Source organism: Labrus mixtus, chromosome 8, assembly GCF_963584025.1.
Source record: "Labrus mixtus chromosome 8, fLabMix1.1, whole genome shotgun sequence".
NCBI lineage: Eukaryota > Metazoa > Chordata > Actinopteri > Labriformes > Labridae > Labrus > Labrus mixtus.
This window is the reverse complement of record NC_083619.1, coordinates 15479080-15493434: the sequence shown is the minus strand read 5'-3', so window position 1 is coordinate 15493434 and position 14355 is coordinate 15479080. Positions and strand designations below refer to the sequence as shown.

Here is a 14355-nt window from a genome sequence, read left to right as displayed (position 1 = left end):
ACCGACCAAAACTAAACCAACCAAAACTAAACCGACTAATGCTGAACCGACCAAAACTAAACCGACTAAAACTAAACCGACTAAAGCGACTAAAACTAAACCGACCAAAACTAAACCGACTAAACCGACCAAAACTAAACCAACCAAAACTAAACCGACTAATGCTGAACCGACCAAGACTAAAACGACCAAAACTAAACCGACCAAAACTAAACCGACTAAACCAACCAAAACTAAACCAACTAAACCGACTAAAACTAAACCGACCAAAACTAAACAGACTAAAACTAAACCGACCAAAACTAAACCGACTAAACCGACTAAAACTAAACCGACCAAAACTAAACAGACTAAAACTAAACCGACCAAAACTAAACCGACCAAAACTAAACCGACCAAAACTAAACAGACTAAAACTAAACCAACCAAGACTAAACCGACTAATGCTGAACCGACCAAAACTAAACCGACCAAAACTAAACAGACTAAAACTAAACCGACCAAAACTAAACCGACTAAACCGACTAAAACTAAACCGACCAAAACTAAACAGACTAAAACTAAACCGACCAAAACTAAACCGACCAAAACTAAACCGACCAAAACTAAACAGACTAAAACTAAACCAACCAAGACTAAACCGACTAATGCTGAACCGACCAAAACTAAACCGACCAAAACTAAACCGACCAAAACTAAACAGACCAAAACTAAACCAACCAAGACTAAACCGACTAATGCTGAACCGACCAAAACTAAACCAACTAAAACTAAACAGACTAAACCGACTAAAACTAAACCGACCAAAACTAAACCAACTAAAACTAAACCGACCAAAACTAAACCAACTAAAACTAAACCGACTAAACCGACTAAAACTAAACCGACCAAAACTAAACCAACTAAAACTAAACCGACTAAACCGACCAAAACTAAACCAACCAAAACTAAACCGACCAAAACTAAACCAACTAAAACTAAACCGACTAAAGCGACTAAAACTAAACCGACCAAAACTACACCGACTAAAACTAAACCGACTAAAACTAAACCGACTAAACCGACCAAAACTAAACCGACTAAACCGACTAAACCGACCAAAACTAAACCGACTAAACCGACTAAACCGACCAAAACTAAACCGACTAAACCGACTAAACCGACCAAAACTAAACCGACTAAACCGACCAAAACTAAACCGACCAAAACTAAACCGACTAAACCGACCAAAACTAAACCGACTAAAACTAAACCGACCAAAACTAAACCGACTAAAACTAAACCGACTAAAACTAAACCGACTAAACCGACTAAAACTAAACCGACCAAAACTAAACCGACTAAACCTACTAAGACTAAACCTACTAAACCGACCAAAACTAAACCGACTAAACCTACTAAACCGACTAAAACTAAACCGACTAAAACTAAACCGACCAAAACTAAACCGACTAAACCGACCAAAACTAAACCGACTAAACCGACCAAAACTAAACCAACCAAAACTAAAGCGACTAAAACTAAACCAACCAAGACTAAACTGACTAATGCTGAACCGACCAAAACTAAACCGACTAAACCGACCGAAACTAAACCGACTAAACCGACCAAAACTAAACCAACCAAAACTAAACCGACCAAAACTAAACCGACTAAAACTAAACCGACTAAACCGACCAAAACTAAACCAACCAAAACTAAAGCGACTAAAACTAAACCGACTAAACCGACCAAAACTAAACCGACTAAACCGACCAAAACTAAACCAACCAAAACTAAAGCGACTAAAACTAAACCAACCAAGACTAAACTGACTAATGCTGAACCGACCAAAACTAAACCGACTAAACCGACCAAAACTAAACCGACTAAACCGACCAAAACTAAACCGACTAAACCGACCAAAACTAAACCAACCAAAACTAAAGCGACCAAAACTAAACCGACTAAGACTAAACCGACTAAAACTAAACCGACCAAAACTAAACCGACTAAACCGACTAAAACTAAAGCGACCAAGACTAAACCGACTAAAACTAAACAGACTAAAACTAAACCTACTAAGACTAAACCGACTAAAACTAAAGCGACTATAACTAAAGCGACCAAGACTAAACCGCCTAAAACTATACCGACTAAGACTATACCGACTAAGACTATACCGACTAACACTATACCGACCAAAACTAAACCTACTAAGACTAAACGGACTAAACCTACTAAGACTAAACGGACTAAACCTACTAAGACTAAACGGACTAAACCGACCAGAACAAAACGGACTAGACCGACCAGGACAAAACCGACTAGGACTAAACGGACTAGACCGACCAGAACAAGACCGACCAGGACTAAACGGACTAGACCGACTAGAACAAAACCGACCAGGACTAAACGGACTAGACCGACCAGGACTAAACGGACTAGACCGACTAGAACAAAACCGACCAGGACTAAACGGACTAGACCGACCAGGACTAAACGGACTAGACCGACTAGAACTAGACCGACCAGGACTAAACGGACTAGACCGACTAGAACAAAACCGACCAGGACTAAACGGACTAGACCGACCAGGACTAAACGGACTAGACCGACCAGAACAAGACCGACCAGGACTAAACGGACTAGACCGACTAGAACAAAACCGACCAGGACTAAACGGACTAGACCGACCAGGACTAAACGGACTAGACCGACTAGAACAAAACCGACCAGGACTAAACGGACTAGACCGACTAGAACAAAACCGACCAGGACTAAACGGACTAGACCGACTAGAACAAAACCGACCAGGACTAAACGGACTAGACCGACCAGGACTAAACGGACTAGACCGACTAGAACAAAACCGACCAGGACTAAACGGACTAGACCGACCAGGACTAAACGGACTAGACCGACCAGGACTAAATCGACTAGACCGACTAGAACAAGACCGACCAGGACTAAACGGACTAGACCGACCAGGACTAAACGGACTAGACCGACTAGAACAAGACCAACCAGGACTAAACGGACTAGACCGACCAGGACTAAACGGACTAGACCGACCAGGACAAGACCAACCAGGACTAAACGGACTAGACCGACCAGGACTAAACGGACTAGACCGACCAGGACTAAACGGACTAGACCGACCAGGACAAGACCGACCAGGACTAAACGGACTAGACCGACTAGGACTAGACCAACTAGGACTAAACGGACTAGACCGACCAGAACAAGACCGACTAGGACTAAACGGACTAGACCGACTAGGACTAAACGGACTAGACCGACCAGGACTAAACGGACTAGACCGACCAGAACAAGACCGACAAGGACTAAACGGACTAGACCAACTAGGACTAAACGGACTAGACCGACTAGGACTAAACGGACTAGACCGACTAGAACAAAACCGACCAGGACTAAACGGACTAGACCGACCAGGACTAAACGGACTAGACCAACTAGGACTAAACAGACTAGACCGACTAGAACTAAACGGACTAGACCGACTAGAACAAAACCGACCAGGACTAAACGGACTAGACCGACCAGAACAAGACCGACAAGGACTAAACGGACTAGACCAACTAGGACTAAACAGACTAGACCAACTAGGACTAGACCGACTAGGACTAAACGGACTAGACCGACTAGAACAAAACCGACCAGGACTAAACGGACTAGACCGACCAGGACTAAACGGACTAGACCAACTAGGACTAAACAGACTAGACCGACTAGGACTAAACGGACTAGACCGACTAGAACAAAACGGACTAGACCAACTAGGACTAAACGGACTAGACCGACTAGAACAAGACCGACCAGGACTGAACGGACTAGACCGACCAGAACAAGACCGACTAGGACTAAACGGACTAGACCGACCAGAACAAAACCGACCAGGACTAAACGGACTAAACCGACCAGGACTAAACGGACTAGACCGACCAGGACTAAACGGACTAGACCGACTAGGACTAAACGGACTAGACCGACCAGAACAAGACCGACTAGGACTAAACGGACTAGACCGACTAGGACTAAACCGACCAGGACTAAACGGACTAGACCGACTAGGACAAAACGGACTAGACCGACTAGGACTCAACGGACTAGACCGACTAGAACTAGACCGACCAGGACTAAACGGACTAGACCGACCAGGACTAAACGGACTAGACCGACCAGAACAAGACCGACCAGGACTAAACGGACTAGACCGACTAGGACTAAACGGACTAGAACGACTAGAACAAAACCGACCAGGACTAAACGGACTAGACCGACTAGGACTAAATGGACTAGACCGACTAGGACTAAACAGACTAGACCGACCAGAACTAAACCGACCAGGACTAAACGGACTAGACCGACTAGAACAAAACCGACTAGGACTAAACAGACTAGACCGACTAGGACTAAACGGACTAGACCGACCAGGACTAAACGGACTAGACCGACCAGGACTAAACGGACTAGACCGACTAGGACTAAACGGACTAGACCGACCAGAACTAAACCGACCAGGACTAAACGGACTAGACCGACCAGAACAAATCCGACCAGGACTAAACGGACAAGACCGACCAGGACTAAACGGACTAGACCGACTAGAACAAAACCGACTAGGACTAAACGGACTAGACCGACTAGAACAAAACCGACTAGGACTAAACGGACTAGACCGACTAGGACTACATGGACTAGACCGACCAGGACTAAACGGACTAGACCGACTAGGACTAAACGGACTAGACCGACCAGAACTCAACCGACCAGGACTAAACGGACTAGACCGACCAGGACTAAACGGACAAGACCGACCAGGACTAAACGGACTAGACCGACTAGAACAAAACCGACTAGGACTAAACGGACTAGACCGACCAGGACTAAGCGGACTAGACCGACCAGAACAAAATCAACCAGGACTAAACGGACTAGACCGACCAGGACAAAACCGACTAAAACTAAACGGACTTACAAGACTAAACCTAAACCGCACAAAATGCATGCACGACAGTATCGACCATATATGCCTTTCGATTATCCTAGTTTCCGTACCTATCCAACACCTGAGCCATTAACTACTACGGAGGAGCCTACTACCACACCCTCTGCAGCGGACCCCCCTCCAGCACCTGCACACACTTGGCAACGTTTGCATTCGCATGCCGATGTTCCTCCTTTTCCATACATGCCATATCCACCTCCCTATACCCTACCGTACCCCCCTCCTCGAGAGTCCACGAACATCTAAAGTGTTCTAATAAATGGTTTGACAAACAAGTGTTTGTTTATTTGACCTCTAACTGCCAGTGAGAGTTTGTACTTCATATTCTTTTCAAACCTTAAAGGGTTATTTGAGACTTGTCTACATGGTGGCACCCTGGCTCAACAAATTTATTTTCTAAAATAATATCAATAGTTGTGTGAACAAGCTCTAAAGGATATTGAGTTGCATTGGACATCAGTTGTCAGTGACATGGGCTTGAACATATCCAAAAGGTTAGGGGGCTTACTTTTTTGGAGCTTGTGTTTGCCTAAAGGTGCTTTAGCTGAACACATCACCCTCTGTATGGTGCTTTATAGTTCCTTAAACTAATTGCTACCTTCATCAGCAGGTCTTATAAACATGTCATCTTCCATCTCACTGTCATTTTGTCATCTCTTATTCCAAATGAAAACACATATCTTTCCTGCTTTATGTCCTTTAGAAAACAGTTTTCAGGATGAAGGAAAAAATGATTCCAATGAGTGGAAAACAAAGTTACGTGAGAACTATTGGCATATATTTCCATGTTCTTTGTGTATACTGCTGTTCCTCTCTTAGCTTAGAATTTCTCTACTCCACAGATTTTAATACTGAAACACTGGTTTGAGTATCAATTGCCTTTTTTTGTAATCAAGTCAAAAATGTATTTAAATTTACTGTATTTGTTTGAAAGAATGTGGATTTTTTTTAAAATGTAAGTCCTAACGTATAGCCCACCTAGGAAATAAATATTAAATGGAGTTGTGTTACTCCTAATACATGTTTCAAACAACTGTTATTTTAGCTATGGCCAAACAAATTCTGCAGGCTAATGTTCAAGGTTATTAAATTAACAAATACTATTGAAATAGGGAAAAGATTTTCCTTAACATAAGCTAAAATAAAAACAAGGCTTTACATAAAAACAATAACTATCTAAAACTGCATTGTGTTTACAAAACTAAAATAAGTTAAAATAGAAAATGTCCCTATTCTTAGTTCTCATTATTTCTTCAAATTGTTTTTATGTCTCTTTTAAAACATTTTATTTCCCTTGACTTTATGTACTCCTATTTTAGCCTTGTATTTGTGTAGTGTTTCCTGTGTAAAGCACACTGAGTTGCTTCTGAAGTGTGTGATATAAATTAAGTTGCCTTGCCTTTGGCACAAACATACTGAGTGACACATACTTTATGCTTTATACCAGGAACAGCCATTTTTGTTTTGGATGAGCTTATGCAGGAGTTGCATCATGAAGTTTATTTGCACAAAATAGTATGTTTACTTTGTCTCGACAGTAGTAGTAGATAGTAAAAAAAACCTAATACAAACTAAACTAAGGATTTTTACAAAGTAAACATTTAACTAAACTAATTCAAACTATACTGAAAAAGTCAAAACAAAAGTAAAAGAAATGAAAAAATACAAAACTATTATAACCTTGCTCATGTTGGGTCCATATGCAGCATTCTTGTGTTTCTGTTCATAACTTATGATGGCAATGAAATTAAAGGGTAGCAAGGGCGGGCACTAAAAAAAACAATGTGCAGTAATCATTCCTGCTTGTAATGCTACACTTAAAGTAGAACCAAAAATAACAAAGAAAGGACACAAAACATTTATCTAAAAATTCTGGATGGGGGACTTAACTCCAAATTTAAGACTTTAGGGCCAAACGTCACTGAAAAATGTAATTATTCCCCAACCTAACTGCAAAATGACCAACAAAACAAACACAGCTGTGAAGTATTGACCTGAGATGTCTAATTACACATCAAAGGATTCTAATCAACACACCTTCTAAATGTTGCAATTATTGTTTACCTTTTTTCATGTAGCAATTAGGAATTAGGTTGTATTTAAGTGTAATTTTGGTACAATATTTATACGTTTTATTTAATCATTTTGTTAAATCCAAATTATGTTTTATTTTGAAGTTACCTTTAAAGTCACGTTGGATTGCTCTCCCGAGAACGTATAGTCACAACAGCACAGCAAGTGTGGACTCTCGCTCCAATTAATACCATGCAGCCAACGAGGTAATTTAATTTATTAAATTAGTATTTTACTTTTGGTAAACTGATATAATAATAATAACTTTATTTAGATAGTACGACGGAGGATTAGGGCCACGTTAATTTTTTGTTTTGTTTTTTAATTTAGAGATTAAAGTTGGGGTTCGTGATTTCTCAGGAGACTATTAGATTGATAATCAAAATTTTGGATCTGGAAGGAGTTGAGCTCCGACGAGCTCGGCGTCTCCGACATCGGCAGTACAACAACAGAGGTCCCAACACCCTGTGGCATATGGATTATTATGATAAACTAAAGCCGTATGGAATAGGAATTAATGATTTAGTCGTCACATAATGTGGATGGAGGCATACACTACTAACAGTGATCCCAAGATAATCGCAGACTACTTCATAAACACAGTTACTCGCATTGAAGGCTGTCCACAGCAGTTGCGTGCTGACCCAAGTACAGAAAACAATTATGTCAGGGAAATGCAGCTGTTCCTGCGTAGAAATCATGTGGACCATTACGCAGGGGAAGGAAGCTTCATATACGGATGCAGTACAGCGAATCAGCGGATAGAGTCTTGGTGGGGGGTCTTGTGTAGACAAAGTGCACAGTTTTGGATTGAGATCTTCCAAACCATCAAAGATGATGGACATTTCAGTGGTGACTTTCTGGACAAAAACCTGATTCAGTTCTGCTTTCTCAACCTGATCCAGGTGAGCCAACTGTTTGATAGATTCAGAGCTAAAAAAAATAAACTGCGGTCAAGTGAGCCGTCTTTTGCAAATCCCCGGTCAAGCCAGCCGCCTCTCGAAAAATGATGCGCGTCTATAACAGTGGGCGCGCACTGTAGCTGTTCCCACTCAACGTTCTTGAAGCCAAAATACGCCCCTTACGGGCGCTTCCATCTTGCGATTTTGACGTCATTTGGAACCAGAGTCTGCGCAGTAGGGTCCGGGGGCAGGAGCCCTGGTAACACGCCCCGCCCACTTAGCGTACTGCCCTGATGACTTACGCAGCCCAGCTACGCTGAAAGCGCTCTGCTGGTCTATGAGGCTTATGAAGAAATGTGTAAGTACAACAAACCACCGTATTCAAAGTCTAATATTTAAACACATTGTGTTTTAAAAAATCCCGCTATTTTGATCATTATTGAAAATACGTGGGCTGCTGGGTCCTCTGTTTTTGCCGAAATCGTTCTATATTTAAGCTAGGTTAGCACCACAGACCGTAGGCTACAGGTGGTAAGATATGTTGTATTTTGTTAGAAACTGATAGTTTGCAATGTGATTCATGTCTGCTTTTCTAATATATTTAAATGAACAGTAAATCAATTGTCTTTTGTGTCTTCATTTAGGCAAAGAAGAGATAAAAGCAGGTCTGACATCTTCCACAGAGGTGAAGTGTAAGTTAAAATCATCTGTTAAAAGTTATATATCCTGTGATTTTTATTTAAGTTTCACAAGAGGATTGTAAAAACAAGCTATTGTTAACAATACAGTCTTCTAAAATTAAATAAAAATCACATTGAGTCATACACCAGCTAAATGTTAAATAGAAAGGTGATGTTTTCTTTTCCATTTTACAATCAACAGAACCTAAAAATGACTAATTTCAACCTTCGTCTGCACACCTGTTACAGTGATCAGGCTGGGGTCGCATAGTTTGAAGGAACCTCCTCCTTTTTTTCACCTGTGCTTGGACTAAGAGCTGTGCCAGATGCCCTGCTCATCCACTGTGGTAGAAATGACCTTACACCAGCAGCTCTCCCAATGAAGAGTCCTCTCTGCCATCACCCAGAGGAGCTGATCGACGTCTGCACAACTGAAGAAGGTAGACAGAGTCTGGAGCTTTGTGACAGTGAACAGTGAGAAAAAACACAATCTACTCAGTTTTGAGAGCTTTATGCACTTATGTTTCCTCAAACTTGTTTTTAAATGTATCAACAATCTGGCTCCTGAACCTCTCTCCAGATATGTTCGGACGGAAACAGGGTAACGAGAAGCACTGTGAATGGCGACTGTAGCATACAACATCGTAGATCTACGTTTGGTCAATCAGCCTTCTCCATCAAAGGCTGTAAACTCTGGAACACATTACCACCTGAAATAAAATTAATGTCCGACTTAAAATCTTTTACAAAACAGGTGAAATGCTGGCTCAAAGCAAGCCAGAGCTGTACCCACTTTTAATTAATATCTTCAAACTTCATTTTAAACTGGTTTATAACATTTGTATTGTTGTAGATATATTTTAATGTATCCTCATATCGTGTTATGGGGTTTTATGTAACTGAATGTTGTACATTTTAATCTGTTGTTTACACAAATGCCCAACTGGGGACACGAGTTGGAAATTAGCAATAGCTATATACTCTTTATGCAGCACATCAGTTTCATGCTTTGTATTGAAATTATGTTAAATTGCATTGTCCCTATTAAATACATAAATTCAAATTCAAAGGCTACCATAGTCATCCTCAGAGAAAACACAGAGATCCTGGTCAATATTCAATGGTGCTATTTTTCTTCACATGATGTTGCCCTGTGTTTGAAAGGCCAAATGCTGGAGGGTTGTGTTGGATTTGCTTTTCCATCATATTTTAACAGTCAAACAATCATCCAGGATTTCTATACTTTATTTGATTTCTATTTGGATTTCTTTGTTAAATTATTTTTTATACTTTCTCCTATGTCCCAGCAATTGGACCTGATGGTCTCCCTTACTTATTTTCCACATGGTTAATGAAGCCAGGGGTTGTTTATTGAAGATTTTTTTTCATAAAATGTTTAAATAAACTTTTTAAAAATCTGATATGACTGTCTCTGATTATCTGGAGCACTACAAAGTGTTGGTCACAGTAAAATAATTTAGCAGTTAAGTTTATAGTTCACATTTGAAAAGGCCTTGAACTGACATTAATTTCTTCTTGACCAACAACAGCTGAGACAACAGCAAAGCTAACAGATGAGCTCAGCTTGTCACAGCCGGTCTCGTCTAAGATAGATGGCCTTCAAACTTATTTAACATTAAACATTTAAAGCCAATAAGCATAGCAAGATATGCATGAGATTCCATTTCAATTTATTCAATCACACACTTGTCAAACAGTCTGGCATTTTGTGCTACTGTTTTCAAGAGTTAATGACTAAAGAGAAAAACTCCATCGAGAGAGGACAGGAAACGCTCAGGGGACGAGTCCTCCATGTTGTCAGGGGTTGCTGATGGATCTGAATCTGAGGGCATCTTCGGTAATTAAGAAAAACAATCATGGAGTTAAATGTAAAGTATAATGAATTTTACTGTGATGTTTATGCCTCAGACCTGAAATCAGATCTGTCCTCAGGTTCTGCTAAACTTCAGGTTCTAGTTTGTTTTTAAGACAGGATAACTATTTATGAGGAAAAACAAAATATATAAGACATGATGAATCCAATAATATGATCAGCTTTATTAAATGTATGTTTTAAGACAAAAGTGTTCCTGCCACTTTCTTTTGAAGATTATTTTAAACTGTCATCACATGGGCCAGCCTGATAAATTAAACTAATGTTAAATATTCTCATATAATCAGACAGCCAGTTTGTGTGCAGAACCTCACCGGAGCTGGAATCAGAGTCTGGACTGCTGTTTCCTTTGGACATTGATTTCCTTGAAGACAGAAAGAAGAACAATTTAAACATGAACTAGACTTCTTGCAGAACCATAGAGGCTGTTAAAATCTTCTGCTAGTCTTCCTTACATTTTAAGAAGGATTATAAATTGTTACTAAAATTACTTTGATGCTGATAGTGGTTACAATAACACAGTCCAATCATATGAGAGATAATTTTACCTTTGAGTCCTATGTGAAGGCGTTCTCTTCAGAATCAGCACTGCAAAGACAAGATGATGGCGCCCACCTTCACAACGGCGCTGCTTCAGTCTGGCTGCATCATGGTCACCTACAGGAACACCACAGAAATGCAATCAAAGTACTTCAGTTTATTTATCAGAGGATGTACTGTATGCAAAGTAGATTGTTTTTAGCTGTAATTCCTCAAAAAGATTTGAGACTGCTTTGTTATTTGAGAGCACAGATTGTTTCTTTTCCCTTCTCTCTGTTGGCCTGTACATGACCTTTTAGTGCTGTAAAAGATGCTACAGTAAATCCTGGATCAGCTGTGCGGATGGTGTGACTGTGTGGTAAAGCTTTGTTAAAGTTGTCACGCACATACTCATATGCCTTTGGAGAGTAAAAGTGCAGTGTGGTGGCAAACTGCTTATAAAATATAAAATACCATTTTATTGGTGAGGTGCCCCAAAACTTAACTTTATCGTGCTTCAACAGCTATGATTGGCTTAATTGTCACTTAATAAATCTTTCTTGACCAATAAGTTTTCATCAATGACTCCACTGGTAAAAAGTGTGGGGGATGAAAATACGTTTCAGTGAAAGTGTGGGTGTCACAACACCTACAGGTGAGACGCGCCTGTCTGAGCATTAACTGCACTAGGTTTGGACATGATGTTAACCCTTTGACAGCCAGTTCATACTGGACGCCCTCGCTAAATTTAGGAGGCGGGTCCAAGAGGCGTTGCCTCACATAGAGAGCCAATTAGCTTACTCCTCCTGTTAAGGGGAGTGAAGAGGGAGCCCCCCCTCTTCCAAAAAACCACACACCCCAGGCACCACTGACTTGATATTGCATTGTGTATACGAATTCAGAGTGATTAAACTTTTGTTTTGTTTTCTTTCTGTTTTCTCTGTTTCTCTTTACTATGCTGTGTGGGAGCTAAAGGGAAGACAGACAGATGGATTGTGTTTGAACTGGATCAGTCCAAAGGGCAGATGAGGAGAGACCTGGCGGGTACTTCACAAACACTGAAGCGAGTGGATGACAGCACGTAGGGATCCTGAATCCAGCTTGATCAAGGTCAGTGCGGTTTTATCCACAAATTCTTTCAACAAACACCTGCATTTCTCTATGTGTGTATACATTTCTTTATAGTCAACATCTTTGATACATGCTTAGTTTGTTTTCACATATAGGCTTACATTTTTTCTTCTCATATATCACATTGCAATTATTTAGGAGGAAGTCTTGGCAACAGACTGACTAATTGAAGCATTTGGTTAATTAATGGAGTATTTTTGATTTGATTGATCATTTGTGGAGAAGTTGATTTGATTCAAATGCGGTTGAGTGCTGTGAATACTGGTTTCATTGTATGGTCTGGCTTGATCTAGGCCAGGGGTGGGCAAACTTTTTGGCTTGCGGGCCACAATGGGTTCTAAAATTTGACAGAGGGGCTGCCAGGAACAGATGGATGGAGTGTTTGTGTGAACTAATATAAATGACATGTAAAAGCCATTACATGAAAGGATTTGGCCTTTAACAGGTAGCAAAGCATGAATATGCAAGGCTCATTGTACAAATTGATTTCCAAATGCATTCATTTAATTAAATTACATTTTAATAAACACAGTAGAGAAACTCACGTTCAGTTTCAGTGGGAACAGTGTTGTTGATCTCCCTTTTTTGACAGTGCATTAAAGTCTGGAGTTAGTTTTGTAGTGGCAATTCTCAGGATAGATCCGAGGTGTTGGTCAGTTAACTTGGATCTGTGAGGGGCTTTGTTGATGTTCATGACGCTGAATGTCTGCTCACATACGTAGGTCGAGCCAAACAAAGTCAGCATCTTCTGTGCTGTCCTCCGGAGGTTTGGAAACGTGGCTTCGTTAAGTGAAGCATAAAAGTCATTCAGTTTAAGAGAGTTGAACTTCTCCTTTAAGACGGAGTCAGACTGAAGATCGATCAGTTCCAATTGCAGCTCCTGTGGTGCTGTTTCAGGGTCTTCTGACAGGGGACAGGACACCAGCTGAAGTGACTTTTCAATGTTTTCAAAATCAGAAAACCAACGGCAGAATTCTCCTTGCAGGTCGTCAAGGGATTTGCTGTATTTCTTTGCGTTTCGCGTCGCCTCTTTCTCCATGGCAAGTGTGGGGAAATGAGCGAAAGATTTGTTTGCAATTTGTCTGGAGAATAAAGTTAGCTTGGATTTGAAGGCTCTAACATTTTTGTACATGTCGTGCACAAACTGATCTTTCTCCTGTAGTTTCACATTCAGCTCATTCATGTGTGAAAATATGTCCACAGCAAATGCAAAGTCACAAAGCCAGTTCTTGTCGCTTAGCTCAGGAAATTCGTCGGATTTCCCCATTAACCCCAAAAATGCGTTGATCTCCTCTTTCAGCTCCCACACTCGTTGAAACACTTTGCCCAAACTTAACCAGCGGACACGAGAGTGGTACAGTAAGTCCTGATGATCCGCATCAGTTTCCTCCAGGAACGTAATAAACTGACGATGCTGAAGTCCCCTTGCTCGTATAAAGTTAACAAGTTTTACAACTGGATTCATGACATGATGAAGCTGCAATACAGACTTACACAGAGATTCCTGATGGATGATGCAGTGAAGGAAAATAACATCCTGGTCAGGGTTTTCCTCTTTCACTTTATCCTGGATTCTTTTCAGCAGCCCAACATGTTTTCCAGTTAAATTTGGCGATCCATCCATTGTGACATTGGCAAGTTTACTCCAAGGTAGCTTCATTCTCTCGATGACAGCAGACACCTGGTTATACAAGTCCTCTCCTCGCATTTTTCCTTTCAGGGACTCCATGGTCAAAAACTCCTCTTTTCATTACTTTCATCCAGCGCTAGTGAATATAACTTAAAGGACTCAGCCTTTTTGTTTAATTCGCTGGCTATATCTTCGTCAATCAGTTCCACACAGCGAGTCACAGTCCTGCGTGATAAACTGATTTTTTCAAACTGGCCTTGGCTCTCCGGACACAAGAGACCTGCTGTCTCTACCATGCATTCTTTTAAAAACTCGCCTTCGGAGAAAGGCTTGCTAGCCTTTGCTAATTTGAATGCCAGCAAAAAACTTGCCTTGGTAGTTGACTCTTGAATCGCAGTTTGTTGGTGAAAAAAATGTTGCTGAGTCTGTAAATTAGCCTTCAACCTCTGAGCCGTAGCCGCCCGTTCTTGCGTGGACTGCTTGCTAGCGTAGTTAGCATGCTTCGTACCAAAATG

General features: G+C 40.8%; 1 protein-coding gene and 1 long non-coding RNA gene across 2 annotated transcripts in view; one reads left to right on the top strand and one right to left on the bottom strand.

Annotated features, from left to right (window-relative positions):
• LOC132979118 (proteoglycan 4-like) overlaps window positions 1-1111 on the top strand; it is a gene marked incomplete at its 3' end in the record, with an annotated part of 37894 nt that extends 36783 nt beyond the window's left edge. Inside the window, exon 6 of the mRNA XM_061044642.1 lies at window positions 3-1111. Within this exon, the coding sequence (XP_060900625.1) occupies window positions 3-1111 (1109 nt within the window). The remainder of the gene's footprint in view (window positions 1-2) is intronic.
• An 8905-nt stretch (window positions 1112-10016) lies between these two features.
• Window positions 10017-11203, bottom strand: LOC132979117 (uncharacterized). Its single transcript, XR_009674022.1, has 3 exons — window positions 11109-11203; window positions 10875-10924; window positions 10017-10519 (listed from the first exon to the last, which is right to left on the bottom strand). It is a non-coding gene; the product is annotated as an uncharacterized LOC132979117 (long non-coding RNA).
• Between the last annotated feature and the right edge of the window lie 3152 nt (window positions 11204-14355).